The sequence below is a fragment of the Curcuma longa genome, chromosome 16 (assembly GCF_044706935.1).
Source record: "Curcuma longa cultivar G26 ecotype Majalengka, Jawa Barat chromosome 16, ITB_CL_G26_1.1, whole genome shotgun sequence".
Lineage (NCBI taxonomy): Eukaryota > Viridiplantae > Streptophyta > Magnoliopsida > Zingiberales > Zingiberaceae > Curcuma > Curcuma longa.
The window spans coordinates 8,430,590-8,450,785 of record NC_133876.1 but is presented as its reverse complement, the minus strand read 5'-3'; the positions used below and the strand labels follow the sequence as shown (position 1 = coordinate 8,450,785).

The 20,196-nt window shown below is 38.8% G+C and overlaps 1 protein-coding gene and 2 long non-coding RNA genes across 3 annotated transcripts; 1 reads left to right on the top strand and 2 right to left on the bottom strand.

Annotated features, from left to right (window-relative positions):
- Positions 1-655: 655 nt before the first annotated feature.
- On the bottom strand, positions 656-2,493 carry LOC141847983 (BEL1-like homeodomain protein 9). Its single transcript, XM_074736090.1, has 4 exons — positions 1,963-2,493; positions 1,381-1,751; positions 1,239-1,299; positions 656-1,159 (listed from the first exon to the last, which is right to left on the bottom strand). Exons 1-4 carry the CDS (start codon positions 2,419-2,421, stop codon positions 827-829), a joined length of 1,224 nt encoding a protein of 407 aa, XP_074592191.1. The 5' UTR covers positions 2,422-2,493; the 3' UTR covers positions 656-826.
- A 13,185-nt stretch (positions 2,494-15,678) lies between these two features.
- Positions 15,679-18,067, bottom strand: LOC141848041 (uncharacterized). The gene is made up of 2 exons (XR_012603455.1): positions 17,788-18,067; positions 15,679-15,905 (listed from the first exon to the last, which is right to left on the bottom strand). It is a non-coding gene; the product is annotated as an uncharacterized LOC141848041 (long non-coding RNA).
- A 213-nt stretch (positions 18,068-18,280) lies between these two features.
- On the top strand, positions 18,281-19,981 carry LOC141847995 (uncharacterized). Its single transcript, XR_012603446.1, has 3 exons — positions 18,281-18,667; positions 19,044-19,676; positions 19,925-19,981. It is a non-coding gene; the product is annotated as an uncharacterized LOC141847995 (long non-coding RNA).
- Positions 19,982-20,196: the final 215 nt, after the last annotated feature.

Genomic DNA, 20,196 nt, shown 5'->3' with positions numbered 1-20,196 from the left:
TTATTGGAATAATTGAAAATTAAAGGTGCTCTTTAGAAATGTTATCAAAAAAATTTGCACTCAAATCTATCTCAATTTGGTACATATAAAAAGAAAATCTCTCATCTTAAATTTCTGGTGGAGTGTGTTTGTTTACTTTTTTTATATTTTGTTGTGCTTTTTTAGAGATTTTTACCACTAGAGATTTCATTTTACATTTTACTTTTTAAAATTATCTTTATTTTCAATATTATCTTTACAATAGCATCAAGATGATAAATAGTATTTTGAAAAATAAAATAATATAAAACGACGGAATAAAGCGCTCCGCCGTTCCAATAAAAAACAATGTCCTTTTAAATTTTTTGCTATGAAAAGACAGATTTAAAAAAATTAATTTATATGAAAAAGGACAAAATATTACATATAAAAGATGGTAGAGAGTCCTTCACGTTGCCCAAACTCCCAGTCACTTCAACAAGATCAATGAACAGAACCTTGACACTGCATGTCATTTCCAATGCAGTTCACTATTTATCAATTGGTTTCTCTGAAACACTACTCTCCCTAGTTTTGTAGGGCACTGTCCTTCCACAATGACAGTGGCAACCTAGAAACTAATCCCAAAGTCGACACAGCAAAACAAAAAATAAAGAAGACAAAGAAGTGCATTCCATAACCAAAGAGCTACGATTGATTATCTGCAATCGATATCCTTTTACAGATTAAGAAAACAGTGTCTTAGCAAACAAACAAGCCTATTTATTCTTCCAGGATGCTTCTTGTTATTCATTCATTCATTCATCTCCTCTGAAACAACAAGCAGCAACATGAAGCATGAGAACGCTCATGGCCATCCCTGTGGCAAGCAGCAACATGAGCACTCCTCTGGGCCGAGAAGCGAGTCCGAAAAGTGAATCCCAGCATTCCGATGGAGTCCCAACGTGAGTGAGACCCCATTCCTGCAATCAGTAGATTCAGGGTTCGACCGAGGCTCTTGAATGTGCGTCGATGGGTACTGATCGGTGCTACTTCTTGAGCTCGCCGTCTGGATTTGTGAAGGCTGGCCGTGATCGCCATTTCCCGACATTTTGCTCTTCTCGCGCATCTCCAGGGCGTGCACTTCCTCGACCATCGGCTTCCATAGTCGCACTCTCGCATTGATAAACCAGTTAGAAACCTGATAAAGAGAAAGCAGATCAGATCAATTGTAATCTCTAGAAACTGCTTTCGACGAATCTGATTACGTTTCTTTTTACCTGGTTTCTTGTCAATCCTGTCTGTTTAGCCAAATTCTGCTTATCGACATCAGTGGGATACCTGAAACATGTTTCAGAAGGTTTGCTAAATTTGTCAATTTTCTTCGAACGCAGCCAGAACGAGAACTGGGGGTCGACTCACGGGTGCAGGAAGTGTTCGAAGAGCCAAGCACGGAGTACGCTGACAGCCTGCTCAGGAAGCCCTCTCTGCGGACGCCAGAAGTGTGGCTGAGCGAAGGTGGCGACGACTCCTGCCGGCCCATGGAAATAATAGCTGCTGTTCAGACGCGAGGAGCTTGCAGTTGGTTCTCGATTGGCGCCATCGTTTCCGAGAGCGTCGGTCGTCGGACAGAGTTGGCCGGAGATGATGCTCCTCAGGCCCCTGAAGTGCTTGGCCATGGCCTCGAGGGCCATTGAGGCGTACGGAGCTGCATTGCTCAATCCTGCGACAGCCTCGAACGAAGTGATGACGGCTTGCATCTGATGATGATATTGTTTGTATCTTCTGTGAACCTGGAAATTTTTCATTCAAACGGAATAACCACAATGCCGATCGATCGGAAAAGTTTTAGAAAATTACGAACACAATCTGATGTAGGAAACTATTGACCTAACTATCGATGCATAATAAAATGGATGTGAAAAAAATATAAAAATTTAGAGGAAATGAATGGAATATGTAGGGGAAAAAATGATATTTGCCTGAAAAAAATTAATAGTTCACCTCATCGAGCAAGCAACTGAGCCGTGTCTTCCTCCGGCGGTGCTCCCCGCCGGCTACAGGGGGCAACTCCTTCATCCCCAGCTCCGCCGCCGGCGGCGGCTCCGTGGTATTCGCGCCCAAAAGCGCGTCCCCGTGGCATCCTGCTCGCCGTCGTTGCTGCCCCACCTGACACACATCCTCGAGAAGCCTCCGCGCCGGTTGTAGAAACCGGGAGCGGCCGAGCACCGCGGCGTAGCCTGTAAACGGCACGTGAGGCGCCGACCGACCGATCCGAGACGCGGACGAGTCGAGGGAGAGAGAGCTGTCCGTAGGGAATCTGAGCTTCTCCCTCCGGCTCTGCTGCGGCACGTGGTAGCACGACCGCCGGTGGTCGCGAAGAAACACCCCCTGCTCCTCCTCCTGCTCCTCCCCTCCACCTCCAGAGAACCGGTTCGCCGCCGCTGCTGTCGCCGACGCCATATCTTTCTCTCGAAAAGCGCTGGGAGACAGTCAGATCGCAGAAAGCTCTCACCTTCCCTGGTTAACTTTCCGTGGAAAAAAGAATGAAAGTAAGAGAAAAAGCAAGACAGGGAAGAAGGGAAATGATTTACTTGGGCGCGTGAGATGATGATGGAAATGGATGGGAAAAGAGTGGAAATTACTAAATAGAAGATAGAGATGATGCCGATTCACCTTTCACTTCCGCCGTCCTTTCGTAGAACAGTCGTAGACACTGTACTGTAGAGTACATAACAAGAACAGGCTGAGGGAAGAAGACTCCAAGTGCTCCCCTAGTTACGTGTCGACGTGATTCGATGAGAAAATTTCATATTACACCTCAAACTTTTTCTACCTTTCACAAGCCACTTATAATTCAACATATTACATCTTATCCTTTATTATTTATAAAATAAAAAATAAAACAAACCATCTACTTTCTCACGCAATTCCAACGCGACCTAGAAGAGTAAATCTAATATTCTTTGTAGACAGAAGAAGAAATATTCTTTTTATTTTACAAATAATGAGAGTAAATCTAATATTCTGAATTATCAGGGGTGAAACGGAAAAGGCTATAAAGTTTAGAGGGGAAATGAAATTTCTCTATTTGGATGTCGAAGCGGCAGAGAGATGAATGATTGATTAAACGCGTGCCTACGGGCCAATCCGGTGGATGGCCGGGGCCGGCCGGCGGAGTCGACGCTGGTGGCGAAAGCAGCGGAAGAGAGAGAGAGAGGATCAGGGCGCCCGTGTTTTGAGTCGACACGCGGATTACGAGGTTGCTGTTGAATCTATTTACTGTGCAAGTGTTTCCCTCTGCGTAGTGGAGCGGAGGAGGAGGAGGGAGGGAGGGAGGGAGAGACTGACGTGAGGTGACCTACTCCATCAATCACATTACCGTTGACGTGGGCAGATTTGATAGGCGACTGATGTTTGACTTAGTTGGATTTTGTGATTTTCTAGGGTTAAAAATTAAAATTAAAATTAAAAGGACGCCCAGATCTCTTAAAATTTTTTAAAAATAATCTCAGTATTTTTTTTAAATGAATGATTAGGTGACGTGGATAAATAATGATTCGGTCGATTCGAATATAAATATTAATAATAATAATTAGTATGGATTTCGTCAAACGGAACATGAATATCAAAAATAATAACTATTGAATTCGTTTGATTCGAGTATAAATACTAGAGGTGATTCGATAGAAAAATATTAATATAGGATAGCTAATCAAATTTGATATTTAAGAATAAATGATATATTCGTAAATTTTTATTTATTAAAAATTTAAAATTAATTAAATAATGATTTAAATAGATTTAAAATTTTAATATTGTAAAGATTAAAATACCTTTAAAATATTATAATAATTTAAGTAGATTTAAAATTCTAACATTGTAAAGATAAAAATACTTTCAAAATTCTAACTTGATAAAAATAATAAAAAGCTCATTCGTTCTTGCATTATTCTTTCAATATCAAAGAAAATTCACTCTCGAATTATCAATCATATCATCATCATCAAAAGCGTTGTCGACGCATTATATATTGTCTTCTGTGTGATGTAGTAGAAAGCTATTGACTCCATTGATTTGTGCATAAATATCGAAAATAATCTTCTACAATATATTAATTCAGTAGAATATTAGGAAATAAGAAAGTAAAACTCGTCATTCTCGAAGAAGATGACTGCCTCCATAAGATCAATTACTTCACTTTGATACCAACTGATGCAGTAGATAACTATTATTCTGTTGATTTGAATATGAATATCAAAAATAATGATAGGACATCCTATTATTCTTCTATAAAAAATAATGATAAGCAATCAAACTCGATATTTGGGAAGAAACAATGTGACCGTAAATTCTTATTGATAAAAAACTTAAACCCTAAAATCAACTAAAAATGATTTAAATAAACTCAAAAATTTAACATTGCAAAGACAAAAAACTCTCAAAACTCTAACTCGATAAAACTAATAAAAAGACAAAAATTGCTCTTCTATTCCTGCATCATTCTCCTCGTTATGAAGAAAATTCGCCCTCGAATTACTGGTTATATCATCATCAAAAAGCATTATCGATGCATTGCTGTCTTTTTAATGTGATACATTTAAAAGCTACTAAATTCGTTGATTCAAACACGAATACTAGAAATAATCTTCCACAACCTGTTGATTCAGTAGAATATCAAGAAATATGAAAGCAAAAGTCAACGTTCTAGAAGAAGGAGACGAGGATTGACTCCATAAGATCAATCTTGTTCTGATACCAACTGATGCAACGGATAATTATTGATTCCAATTATGCGAACACAAATATAGAAAACAATGATAACTTTTGATTTCGTTGATACGATCACAAATGTCAACAACAATGATAACTATTGAATATGTTGATTCATCAAATGGGGATCGCAATCAAAGGATGCTGGACATCTAGGTTGGCCGCTGCGTGCGCTTCCTGATTTATCCTGGTGGCCGATGGGAAACTTCCGTGGGACCGGGCCGGTCACCCCTAGGGATTGAGTCAATGCGACTGACTGGGATTAGCATTTGTTACGACGCAACATACTTGCAGAAGAGGGCAAGGGTTCGAATCTTGGTGAAATTATGGCAATACCCTCCTACGTCGTGACCAACTGCAGTTTCTCGATTTACCTCCTCATAGATGGTCGTGGGACCGACCGTGTGGAGCCGCTAAGGTGGCGGATTCCACCTTTTACAGAAGAATATGTTGATTCATGTATGGATACCAGAAGTCATCTTTTAAAACTTGTTGATTTGACAAAAGAATACTAGGAAATAGGCAATCAAACTCATTATTCAAGAAGAAACAATACAACGGTAAATTCTTATTGAACAAAAACTTAAATCCTAAAATCAACTAAATAATAATTTAAATAGACTCAAAACTCTAAAATTACAAAGACAAAAATACCCTCAAAATCCTAACTTAATAAGCATAATAAAAGAACTAGTACCATTCTCCCCATTGTGGAGAAAATCCAACATCGAATTGTTGGTCATATCATCATCGAAAGTGTTGTCGATACGTTGTTGTCTTCTTGGTGTGATATAGCAGAAAGTTATTAAATTAGTTAATTTGAGCACAAATATCGAAAATAATCTTCTACAACCTATTGATTTAATAGAATACTAGAAAATATGAAAGTAAAACTCATCGTTCTCAAAAAAGGAGACGACAATTGACTCCACAAGATAACCTTGCTCTAATACCAATTGATATAACAAATAATTATTGATTCAAAAATGAATACCGAAAATGAACACGAATATTGAAAAAAATAATAACTGATATGGTGGAAAGAGGGATATATACGTGGTAAAGTCGAGCCTAGGTGGAGGTTACAGTCAAGTCTAGGTAGAGGTCAAGGTCAAGCTTAGGTGAAGGCCAAAATGACTCCCTCGACTCTAGAAGGACTCAAGCTCCTTAACTCCATTAGCCTAGTGCACTTGATGACTCAGGCTCCTCGATTCCATCAACTCATTGCACTTGACTCCATCAATGCAGTGCACTTGACTCCAAAGGACTCAGGCTCTTCGACTTCATCAGCTTAGTGCACTCGTCTTTAGAGGACTCAGGCTCTTCGACTCCATTAACTCAGTACACTCGACTCTAAAGGGCTGAAGTCCCTTGACTGTAGAGAACTCAGACTTTTCGATTCCATCAGTTCGGACACTCGACCCAGGCAATCCAATCTTCAAGACCACTCTCCATCTACTTCATTTCCTTATCCACAGTTGGAGCTTACACCCTACGTTGGTTCATTGATAGTTACTACAAATATTCCCAAACATAGCGCCATGGTCGAATGGAGAGGCAATCATATGACTGTCAGAATTGATCTCTTAGATGCTCCCATACAGACATGTGACACTTAGCGATTAGAGAGACCACTAATAATTGTTGGATTCGATCTCCTCATTGGCTATGACATGAAAATGTTCTTTAGACTACTATATAATCCATAGGGAAGGTATGCACAAAAGGTATTATAATATGCATACTCACCCTTTTCTCCTACTCATTCCACCTTATTATTTTATCTTCTCCTAACCCTTGTGCTAACTTGAGCATTAGAGTGACCATGCTGAGTCCCAACTCGACACTCATTCTAACTCTCGTTCAGTGTTGCAAACATCCCAAGTGTTCCCTTCTTCATCAAGACCTTCATCGTCCACCTCATAGCAATTACTTCTAGCTGATTTACCAGACCGTGATCTTATATAGGAACAAATTGGCATTATATGGGAATCACTTGAACTGAGATATTATGATGGTGGAACCTAGGAGAACTATTGAAGGTCTTAGCTTTGAAAGAGATGTAACTTGTGATGAGATCAACACCACAACTAGAGACGTGTTTCAAGCATTACCTAAGTACACTCGTCTCTAGAGTACTCAGGCTCTTCGACTTCATTACCTAAGTACACTCGACTCTAAAGGGCTCAAGTCCCTTGACTCTAGAGAACTCAGACTTTTCGATTCCATCAATTCGGACACTCGGCCCAGGCAATCCAATCTTCAATCATTTTCTTATCCACAGTTGGAGCTTACACCCTACGTTGGTCCACTGATAGTTACTACAAATATTCCCAAACGTAGCGCCATGGTCAAATGGAGAGGCAATCATATGACTGTCAGACCTGATCTCTTAGATGCTCCCCATACAAACATGTGACACTTAGCGATTAGAGAGACCACTAATAATTGTTGGATCCGATCTCCTCATTGGCTCTGACATGAAAATGTCCTTTAGACACTATATAATCCATAGGGAAGGTATGTACAAAAGGTATTATAACATGCGTACTCACCCTTTTCTCCTACTTATTCCACCTTATTATTTCATCTTCTCCTAACCCTTGTGCTAACTTGAGCGTCAGAGTGACCATACTGAGTTCCAACTTGACACTCATTCTAACTCTCGTTCAGTGCTGCAAACATCCCAAGTGTTCCCTTCTTCATCAAGACCTTCGTCGTCCACCTCATAGCAATTACTTCCAGCTGATTTACCAGACCGTGATCTTATACAGGAACAAATTGGCATTATATGGGAATCACTTGAACTGAGACATTGTGATGGTGGAACCTAGGAGAACCATTGAAGGTCTTATCTTTGAAGGAGATGTAACGCGTGATGAGATCAACATCACAGCTAGATATGAGTTTCACGCATTGGTTGATTGGGCGGTGTAGAGTTTTGCAAAGACTTCCTCCAATGAATCTGACTGCCATGAAAGAATTGAACACCTCAATCGAGGTGTTGTCTATTCCTAGTTGAGAGCCAAGAGGTTTAGTGGGGCCCCTCTCTACCACCTTCACAAAGCAACAAAGTAAGACTGTGATCCCACTTGAAGAACACTCCAACAGATCAATGGCTGGAGAAACATCACCCCTAACCAGAGTAAAAGCAAAGAATCCATATCCATTGAGAACACACCTTTTTCGAGTTACATCTTGAACGATGAATTGCCTTGTAATTTCCAAGCATCTCAGCTCGAGGATTATAACAGATCATCCAACCCCGAGGATCATTTGGGGCTGTTCGAGAAAAATACCTTGCTACATCAATACACAGATGACTTCAATTGTAGAGTTTTTCTAACGACTCTATCCAACCTTGCTCATCGATAGTTTAACCGACTACCATCTGCATCAATTCAAACCTTCGTTGACTTCAAGATTGTATTCATGCAGCACTTTGCCAGTAGTAAGAGGTACTCGAAGACACCACTCAATTTATTCACTTTGAAACAGACCACTAAGGAAAGCCTGAGGGATTGTATTCGCCAATTCAATAAAATAGCCATGGGCGTGCTCTTGGCTACCTCCGAAGTACTTATCATTACTTTCTCTCAAGTTTGCCAGAAGGAGATCTCTTTTAGTTTCTAGTGAAAAATCTTTCGACGACTTTCAACCTTTTGTTGAGACATGCACAGAAATACATCAACGTGGAAGAAGCTCAAGTTGCAAGAAAAAAGTCGTGGTGCAGACATTAGTGCCAGCTCAGTTTGAGAGCAACACTTCCCTACCACCACTTCAACATAAGGAGTCATTCACGCCACATTAGTTTTTCTCGGCTTGAATAGGCGGACGGGTTATTCAAACTGTGGAAGTAGTCTCAACTCTAGATCATTCCAATAGGTCGGATATTGAGGGAGAACGGTATTATTCTTTTTATCGTTCTTGGTGGCATGATGCAACGAATAACTATTTATTCCGTTGATCCAAACATGAATATCGAAAATAATGAATAGCAGAAGAATCTTCTAAAACATGTTGATTCGACAAAAGAATACTAGAAGATAGACAATCAAACTCGATGTTTGTGAAAAAAATAGTGCAGTTGCAAATTCTTATTGATAAAAAAGTTAAACCCTAAAATCAACTAAATAATGATTTAAATAGATTCAAAACACTAAAATTACAAAGATGAAAATACCCTCAAAACTCTAACTCTATAAAAATAATAAAAAGATTAAAATTACTTTTTTATTCCTTCATTATTTTCTCTATAATGGAGAAAATTCACCCTCAATTATGGGTCATATCATCATTAAAAGCGTTGTCGACATATTGCTATCTTCTCGGTGTGATGCAACAGAAAGCTATTGAATCTGTTGATTCACACATGAATATCAGAAATAATCTTTTATAACTTGTTGTTTTCAGTGGAATACTAGAAAATAGGAAAGCAAACTTCATCGTTCTTGAAAAAGGAGATTGCGATTGACTTCACAAAATTAACCTTGCTCTAATACCAACTGATATATAAACAATTATTAATTCTAGTGATTTGAAAATGAATACCAGAAACAATAATAACTATTGATTCTATTGATTTGAATACGAATATCGAAAACAATGATAAGTATTGAATCCGTTGATTCACGCATGAATACCAGAAGCAATATTTTAAAAGAGAAATGATATGTAGTATGAAAAAGTCCAACATGAAACCAACATGACACACTCAACTGCATGCCTGTGGGTCTCATTATATGGATGTGGGATCCACTGCATGCAGTGTGTCATGTTGGACTTTTTCATGCTACCTATCATTGCTCATTTTAAAACCTATTAATTCGATAGAAGAATACCAAGAGATATGTAGCCAAACTCTATGTAGTTTCTTCTCGCGCAGGCAACAAAATGCCACCGCCATACAAGCACTGACCGCCCACCTCTTTTTCTTCTTTCTTCTTCTTCCCCATTTCTTCTCCTTCCAGCAACATCAAACCCCAGCAGCTCCTCCCTCTGCTTTCTTCCTCCTTCATCAATGAACAGCAGCTTCCTTGCTGTCTTTTGTTTTATTTTCCTCCTTTTCTCCAGCAGCAGCAGGAACATTCCAATCTCCTTCTCCTCTTCGCCATCAAAGAGCAGCCTGGTTCTTCCTCTTCTCCAACAGAGAGTAGCAACACCTGCTGCCCTCTTCTAACATCGCGGCGACGACAGCTATTGGAGTTCGTTGAAGTTAGCTGAAGCCGCCAACGAACAAAGGAAAGGGTGCGTTAGTTGTTGCCCTCTCTGCAACACCTTACTGTTTTTCAACAATAGCAGAAGCAGCTTGTTGCTGCCTCTTTTCTTCTCCGATAACAACAACCGCAACTTCTAGCTGGTACCCCTTTTCCAACCCAACAACTGCCTTTCTTTTCCCTCGCTGTCCCTACTTCTTGGCAACACCGGCGGAGCTCGTCGAAGTTTATCAGAGCTCGCCGGACCACCAGCAAAAAGGGAAAAGGTCCCTCTTTTCTTTCCTTTCATTGTTTCGGCAGGTTCCTTATCATTCTTTTCAGTTGAAAGGGAGATCTCGTGCAGGAATGCTAAATTATTCGAGATATTCATCGACTTCAGTCGTAGATAGTATGTAGATTTTGTATTATCACTGTTATGAAATATTATTTAGAATTTTTGAGTTGTTTTCATATTTTGTTTGTAGATACAAGTTCGAGTGGAGCACAGTGATCCGTCGATACTCGAAGCTTTTAGTGTACATAAAAGTGGGTACATTCTATCCTTTGACTTGTATATTTTTCTTGTGCATGAGTAAATAGATTAAATGGATTATATATACTTGTATAATTATTTTTGAAAGGGGATTAAAATGATATTTAAAATAGTGAAATGAGGTTAAAATAATTAAACCATTGGAGGGTAAATAATTGATATTATTTCCTGTTCACATATGAGTTCATATGGGGATTAAGATGGGAAAGGGTGTTTTAAAAATTAAATGGATGTTCTGACTTACTTTTCTGTTAATACTTGTCTTTAAATTACTTGATCTTTTATATTCCATATTGTTGATATTGCATCTTATTGATACTTGTCCTTTACTTGCAAACCTTATAATGATACCTTAATGAATGAATAAAATTTATATTAAGAGTTGTCTCGAGTTGGTCGTTCAGATAAATCGAGAAGATACGGATTGAGAATGTAACAATTGTAATAAATGGTAAAAAAAAAGTAAAGTGAAATAATAAAGGTAAGAATGAAAAGTACAAAAAAAGTGAAAATTATAAGCCTAGCTTTATGCAAGAGTTTTATACTAGAGTATTGAACCGCCCACATGTTATAGTAACGCGGTCGCCCATGGTCAGTGTTTATCATGTCTTCCACCGGTGAGGGCTTTTAGCTCGTACGTTAAATAGCATATGCGACGATATCCTCTGAGGAGACTTTTAGCCTATACTTGTGACATTATTATACTCTGATGATATTGGCTCTAGTTGATTTCCTTTTTATTTGATTTATCAGATTTATATCATTGATACAGATATACATGTTAATACTCACATGATTATGATATTTATCCATGTTGAGATTATATTGTTGATAATCTATATATCAAGTTATCCTAATTGATGATACAAAATGATGAAATTGAGATTTTAAATTCCAATATAAAAATATTACATGATTTCAGATAATGGTAATTGAAGATAATAATACATATATATTTACGTATAAATGGAGAACTTTAAGAAAAACTTAAAGTTGTAATAAGAAATTGTGATCTACTCTACTTCCTTAGCTTCTGAAATAAGATTAAATTCATACACATCTTTTCTAATTACCCACTTAGCCATTAGTTGTCTACATTCTGTGGTGGCCTCCAGTTTTGCCAGGTGCAGATACCTTTTTGATTTGGAAAGTCAAGCACACATACTAGAGCTTGAAGAGGATCAATTGAAAAAGTAAAAAACAAGGGTATCCCTGATTATTCTTTTTAGTATGACCAAATGAAGAAGACAATAAACATAATTGACCTCAACAAGCTAGATCCATGAACATTTGCACTTCCAACGGCTGTTCATCGCCGTCTGATCACCGCCAGCCGCCGATCGTCGGTCGCTGACCGCCGGTCCAGGCTCATTGGAAGCGCAACTACGACGCAAACCGCGACATTGGATTCCGACCGGATTGGGTCGGAATCCGATCGGAATTCCGGTCGAAACATGGCAGCAGTGTCTGACGTCGATTTCGATCGGATTCCGGCCACCGCCGGTAAGTGGCGTGTCCATCGCCCTCGGTCCAAGCGGCCGGCGGTGGGGGACGGCGGTGAACAGCGACAAAGTAAGCTGAAGGTCCAAGGAGAAATACTGTGTTGTAATCGCGATAAATTGATCAATCCGCGATCGATCACGATTCAGGCGTGGACGGCGGGGATTGGATCGCGCACGGTCGCGCACCGGGTTGTCGCGCACCGGGATGTCACGCAGGATATCAAACTCGTATATATATATAAGTAAAATAAAATAAAAAATAAAGAAGAAAGGGTAATAAAGACATTTGAATGGGGGAGAGAGAGGGGAGGGAAAAAAGCAATTTACTCTATATATATATAACTTTATATTATAATTATTATTTATTCAACGAATATACAAATATTTCTGACATGGTCCATAGCAATGGGAGGCGTTTGGCTCTCTCGACCGAGGGAGAGGGAGACGGAGACGGGAGCTGAGTTCCTTTCCGATTCAGCCGCTAGCGTTTACTCTGCGAACGCACGACATCAATAATACCGTTACCGCGTAGCGAAGGTGTTATATTCCATTTTATAACGTTTCGTGACTTGCGGTTAGTCAGTGAAGGTAGGCGGAAATGATTGATAAAATTAAAATCAACTCGTAATTAAATATTTTAATTTAAATTAGTATATATATATATATATTTATTTATTTATATATATATATATATATATTAAAATGATATCTTGTAGGTCTTAAAATACACCATTATATGCGACATCAGAATCGGATCGAGCATCTGGAATAATAAATAATATTATTTTATATTTTTTATATTTTATTTTTTGACTTACGGTTAAGTATTAAGATTTTTTTGTTTAAAATTTAGAGATTGAATTATAGTATTAAACATAAAAAATTTTAAAATAAAAATTATTTTTTATTTACGATTAAGCCATTTAAGATTTTTTTTAGAGATTGGATTATAAAAAAATTAAAATTAAAATTAAAAATATATATATTTACTGTTTCAAGCGTTTAATAGTTGTAATAATTATAAACTAGTTGTTATAATAATTTTACGATGATTTTAATTGTTATGGGTTTTATGATTGGCCCGCGAAGACCAGTCTTAGATCACGATACGTTAAATAAAAGACGGTGACTTATCCGGACACATGGCACAGGCAGGAGAGACCCAGTTGATTTGACTGATTGACTGGACTTAATCAGATAGGTTCGCCTCACTCAGAATTCCTATCCGATCACTCGTCCATTTACTCGACCACTTGCCCTAATCCATCTTATTTGATGGTCACAATCTCTCACGTGGTCCAATCTCTTTTTGCCCGTCAAATCTCCTCAGACGGTCACAATCAAATTCAATCCGTCAGACATTCACATCACCGTCGCCCAGTAGTTATAAGACCTGACAGTCTAATGATGTGGAGTTATGACGGTATTGAGGGGATATTCCATTCGTAATGATCGCGAATGATCACGATCAGATATTTTCTATAACAATTTGGGACTATCCACTTTTAAAATTGATCGGATCATAGAGTTGGACACTTGAATTATCCAAAAAAAAATAACATAATTTTAGTCAAATTGATTTACTTTTTATCAATTTTGATCAAAACGGTTATAGAGTTAAAATAATTTTAATTATATATATATAATAATAATTTTAATCAAAATTATTAGAGTAATACTAAAATAGGATTTTTTTTTAATGGCAAATAAAATGAAGTATCCTTTTAATATTTTTCAAAGTGGGATATTTTTTTTCAAAATTAATCCTTCTATAATAAAATAATTATTTTATGACTATGTATAGCATGAGAACTTATTTATGAGAATTAAGTGTCATTCCAAATGCACTATTATTTGGTAGTATGTATATAAATAAGTATTATATACAATTGGAGAAATACAATATTAATATTTTATTTTATTTTGTCATCAATTAATGAAAGTCTATTTATATGTTTATTAGAAAACATAGAAGTTTAACTAACTATATGGTTTTTTACCCTCTATTTTTCTAAAAGCATATAAAAAATTATTTCCACGACTTAAATCTATAATCTTATGCCCAGTTTACTTGGAGGTACGGAAAAAAACTAAGGAAAGTTTTCTTTTGCATGCATGCATCCATTGTTTACTTTTATAAAGTTTTAGGAAAGAAAGGAAATCTAATCCATCCGCGGATTGTTTTTCCTCCAAAATTAATCACCCCAAAATCGGACGGAAAGGAAGGACGGAAACAAAAAAGACCGGATTCTCCTCGCGCTGGCTATTCACGGTCTCTTCCGCGCAGCCCACCCCTCGCCCTCTCCTCCCACTCCGGCGCCGTCGCCGGCCCCCACCCTCCCCCCGCCCACTCCGGCGCCAGCACCCATGGCCCCGGCGCCGACCCCCACATCCCCGACTCCAGTCCCAGCTCCAACGACGCCCGCGATCGCCCCGATCCGATCGATCTGCGGATCCTGCGGCGGAGGCGCAGCCGCAGTGGCAAGGGGGGCGGTCGAGGACGAAGATGCTCTGCACCTGCGAGTGGACATGCCGGGGCTTGGAAAGGAGCATGTGAGGGTGTGGAGTGAGCAGAACACCCTGGTGATCCAGGGCGGCGGAGAAAAAGAAAAGGTAGGGGAGGAGGAGACCGCTGGGCGGAGGTACAGCAGCCGCATCGTTCTGCCGCCGGAGTCTTTTAAGATGGATCAGATCAAGGCGGAGATGAAGAACGGCGTGATCAAGGTGGTGGTGCCCAAGTTGAAGCAGGAGGAGGGGAAGAGCGTTGTCCAAGTGAAGGTCGAGTGAGCGTAGTACCTTTACGCTAATGCCAGTTCTGCTTCAATAAGGCTTAGTTTAGTGCTTGTTTCTGGCTTGGTTGCTTCAATGAGTTCTAGATCTACAGTGCTTGGCTTCTAGCTTCGGCGGAGGGCGATCGGGGGCGGGGCGACGCGAAGCGGAGGAGGAAGAAGAAGATGGGTATTTTGGATAATATAGATTTTTTAATTTTCTTTCCTTACGCAAGGTAAACAGAGGATGGATTTTATTTACCTTCTTTTCTCCTCTCATAGGGATTTATTTTCCCTAGGGATTCCTTTCTTTTCTTCATCCCTTGTATGAAGTAAACATAGCATTAAAGTCACATGGTAATAATTTTATCGTTGTGTCAACTGTCTAAACTCCCCTTCAAGAGAAGAGAAGGATGATAATTAAGTGAAAAAGAATTAGACCACATTTTAAATGATGAATCTCACTACTAAGAGATTGACCACTATTGACAATTCATTCTTTGCATCATATCATAGTGTAGTGTAGAGGTTTATGCTTGCTTGGTAGGGTTTTCCTATAGAACTTTTGCCTCTGCCTTTGCTAATTGAGCTAAAAAAGCCTTTCTAGAGTTCATTCATTTGTTTCGGAATAGGCGTATAAGAGTCTCGGTTAGTAGGAGCTTTAGAAGCACTCTCATTTTCGGTCGAGAAAGATGAAGATCAGTAGGGACTATTTCAAGCCAATGGCTTTCACATACATGTTCAGTCCTATTTAGTAGTTCCAAGAAACCCTACAATCAAGAAAGTTTAAGAGAGCTAATTCCATATCAAAGAATGTCAAACAACTCAAGCAAAGCAATGAAACTCTATATTCATGAAAGTTTCTGATTGACTTATTAGAATATTACTTTGCAGATTAAACATAAAGTCTGTGATAGAACAGAGCAGAGTGAGCAGGCAAAACATAACTGAAGTATAAATGCCATCAACAACTTCACAGCTGTGACTGGTGTTGATAGATAAAGCACAGATAGACAACAGAAAGCCGATTAAGACACACTAGTCATAGCATAATTACATGCCATTAAGAGTATAGTTTGTTCGCGATGATGCTCGAGAGTCAAGAGGACCACTTTGCTCAGAGACAAGGGCTTTGGCTGATGCATTTGCTTATGACCTGTAATCAGTAGGCAAGGCCATTGGTTAGATAAGCCACTCCATACCAAACTAGATACAGCACGTTAACAAGTCAATGAAGATCATTCGAAAATGAGGCAGTTAAATTGAACGAATACAGTTTCAATAACAGAATTGTGTTTTTATAGCCCGACGGGACTGGTCAGTTCCACCCGGTGACCAGGCTGATCCAGTTGGCTTAGTGGAGAAATTCCAGCCATTGCTTTGAACCAAACTAAAGAAGGGGCATTAGAGGAATCATTCCTCAGCTTTGCCTCTCAAATAAACAAGGAAAGGAAAGAAAAGACAATACTATGCTAGCAGGTTGCAGAAGGATAAGGAACTTTTTTGTCGAGGAAGGGAAAGACAAATGCACCAGTAACACCCAGCGTAGCAAACAAGATGAATTGCTTTCTGAGCAATCACCACTGCTCAAACAACCCCAGGAACAACAAAAAAACCTGCTCAAGTAGCATGGTAGTAAGAAACATGCATCTTTGGATCATTGTTTGGTCTATTTTAAGAGAAAAACCAAACATTGCCAGAAAGTCATGTTGTACATCTTCCAAGTAGCAACACCAGTTGAAGCCAAACTTACTAAACCATATTAACCATGTTGGTGAGTAACCCTAAACCCTAATGAACTAGTATCAAGATTTGCGATTGAGCGAGCTAGTTTTATCATTAAGACATGATCTCAAATAATAGCTTTATGACAGTTTTTCTAATTTACCTTATAAATACAGAGTGAGATCATGGACATGTGGGTTAGGCCATGTGATACTACCAACTCTTCATAATTATGTGTGTATGAATACTTGAAACTAAATGCTACATTTTATTTCTTGGTTCTGCCCATGATTTTCTTTAAACAAAAAAGAATAGCACTCAATGGTACCAAATCAGTAAAGTAATAAAATTATTATTTATTTTGGTCAAAGTAATAGCTGTTTCATGTGATGCTCAGCCAGGATGAAAAAAAAATTGAAATATTAGGAAATTGAAATCCATGCAAGATATATAAATGCAGAGAATAAAACCAACAACTCTATTGTAATGAAGATTCTACAGATAATTTTTGAGAGAAATGATTTTAATAAAAATGAAATTTCTATTAATAAAATTATCAGATCAAGATTATAGTAGAGTTTTGTCAACATAGAAATTTTCATTTTGTAGAAATTGTGATGTGTAATTGCATTTATTCACTGATAAATAGAAGTGATTGCTAATTCACGTGGGATTGAAATGGTTGTAACTGATCTGTACCACCTTTAAGGGACAACTTTAAGATGGATCTCATTCTTGGTAAGGCAATGATTATCAAGTCTGTTTTTCTTTTGCTATGAATTGATTATCATTTTTTTTCTTGCGCCTTGATCATTCAACACAACTCCATATCCAATACGTAGCATATGAGGAACAGGACTAGTCCAGAATCTCCAGATTAAGCACCAAAAGTTGCAATGTTCTTGACTCATCAACATGAAATTTCAACAACTCAAGGCCAATCTAAATTCGAAGAAGCCTATCATATTGGAAAGTCAAGCACACATACTAGAGCTTGAAGAGGATCAATTGAAAAAGTAAAAAACAAGGGTATCCCTGATTATTCTTTTTAGTATGACCAAATGAAGAAGACAATAAACATAATTGACCTCAACAAGCTAGATCCATGAACATTTGCAGTTTCAAACACAAGCAGAACGTTACAAACATAGGGGAAAACAATAGTTTTGAAGCAAACAGAATAGAGAAAAGTAATAGAACTAACATTGAAACCAGAAGATGATAAAGTCGAGTAATATATCACGTATCCGAAATCTATATCTGAGTTTCAGCCTTTTGTTCGTGAATAGCAATCGAAAACCTAAATTGCTTACCCCAATAGAGAGAGCAATCCATCATCAGCCGTGGAGGGGCTAGGTGTACATCTCCTTGATTTTGGTGGGCATCTCCTTGAACGACCGGAAGCTCTGTTGGATGGATCCCTCTACCTTAGCCGAGACGTGGGCCTTGGGGACGGCGACGTGCACCTTCCGCTGGAACTGGGGGCGCTGACAGCCCCACGCCACAAGCTGACAGCCCCACGCAAGAAGCTGCCGCCGCCTCCGTTGGTGGAGGAAGACAACCCTGATCCGCTGCCGTTCGCCGCCATCTGCGTCCGTGGAATGACCTCGATCTCAAGTCGTCAGTATATATATTATCCGTTGCCCTAACTTGATGCTCAAGTACAGAGCCGGCCCTGGGCCGGGGCAAACTGGGCGACCGCCCAGGGCCCAAAGATCAGAGGGGCCCAATTTTAAATCCTTAATTATTAAATTTTATATTTGGAATTACTGAATTAGCCGTTTAGGGTTACGTTGGGAGTGGAAAGCGCCGTAATCCTCGTCTTCGCCGTCGCCCGTTCTCTTCTCTCGCTCACATCCTCTCCTCGCGCTCACATCCTCTCCTCGCACCGCTCGCTGCCGCTCCTCGCCTCGCGGCTCACTCCTCGCCTCGCGGCTCCGGGCTCTCTCCTCGCACCGCTCGCTGCCGGCCTGCCGCTCCTCGCCTCGCGGCTCCGGGCTCTCTCCTCGCACCTCGCGGCTCGCCCCTCTGTCCTCACCTCGCGGCTCGCTCTTCGCCTCGCGGCTCCGGGCTCGCTCGAAGCCGTCGCTCATCCTCTGATCCTCTCCTCGCTCGCTGCCCGCTCCTCGCCTCGCTCGAGCCTCGAAGCCAGAGATCGCATCCTCGCTCTCTGCATCCTCGCTCTCTGCAAGGGTATTTGTAATAATGTTTGCTAAATGTGCTTCACAATCATCTTCTTGTTTTCTGTTGACTTCTTTAAAACTTGTTTAACTTCACACCAAAATGTAAACTAAACCATTTGCAAAAGCGACAAAGTAGCATGTACCTGTGCAGTATACCTCCTATTAGATTTTGTGATTGTGGATCAAAGAACACACTGAAGTTATCTATATTCAACAATTGGATTTCTATGCATTTATTTGCTTGCAGTTAGAAATGACTGGAAGTAGGTTAGTGCAAATGTTGTGATTGCAACTTCATGTGAAAATTTTATTTATAAATTCATCTTTTTATGTTATGCAATGATTGTTTAAAATGTTTTAATTGAGGATTTTATTTCTTCTAACAGTTCAAAGACCGTCCACAAATTTTGACTGAAGAGATACCTTTGTGAAGCAGTGAAGATCCCCAAGCCTCAGCCACCCGTGGAGCTGCGTCTCTATATTAGGTTTTATTGTTCTTTACTTATTGCTTATTACTTATTGCTTATTGCTTAGTGTTTATTGTTTAAAATTATTCTTCATCATGAAACAATTATCTGGTTATCAAAAAAGACAAAAAAAGAAAAAAGAGGACCCTATGCCAGTTTGGTAGTTCATAGAACTAGCAGAACTAGAAGATATGTAAGTTTCACAATGCAAAACTTGTTCATTCCATTCAGAATCCAGCAAGTTGAGTTTGCAACCAATGTTTAATCTCATTTCAAAACATTAAGGATGTGTCATGATCATTGCAGAGGGATACAATCCAAGCAGCCACAGGGTTTGCACAAAGAAATCAACTACCTGAGCGCTTACAAGAACAAATGATCTCATATCTTGGTTTGAAGTTCAGAACAAACTCAGAAGGGATCCAACAGCAAGAGACGCTGGATGCTCTTCCAAAAGCCATCAGATCCAGCATCACTCACTATCTTTTTTACTCACTTGTTCAAAGGGTGTACTTGTTCTATGGCGTTTCTAATGACCTGCTATTTCAACTGGTAACCTTCATAGTTTTCTAACTCCGGACTTTGCCTGATTATCACAAGATAGATATAGATATATTGCTCTAGTATCTCATCTTTTACATATTTGAAGGTCTCTGAGATAAAAGCTGAGAATTTTTTTAAAGATGGAATTAGTTGTATTATGAAATTTTATTATGAAATTTAGGAAGGTTAAAATTTGTCCTCTATCAAATGGTATAAGAATTAAATTTGGTCATGTCTTTTTTGATTCGCTTAATCAGGGCCCAAAAATTATAGTTTCGCCCAGGGCCTTTGGACAACCAGGACCGGCTCTGCTCAATCTATCCTCTTTCTTTTTTATTTTTTTAATTTTTTTAGATTTTCATTTAATTTTATTTTTTTAATTAATTTTATTTAAAAATAGCTTTCATACTTATATATTTTTTTATTTTATTTTTTAATTAATTTAATTTATTATTTTTTTCATTCATACGATTTTTTTTTAATTTTTCAATTTTATTTAGTTTTATTTTTAATCAATTTTATTTATCCT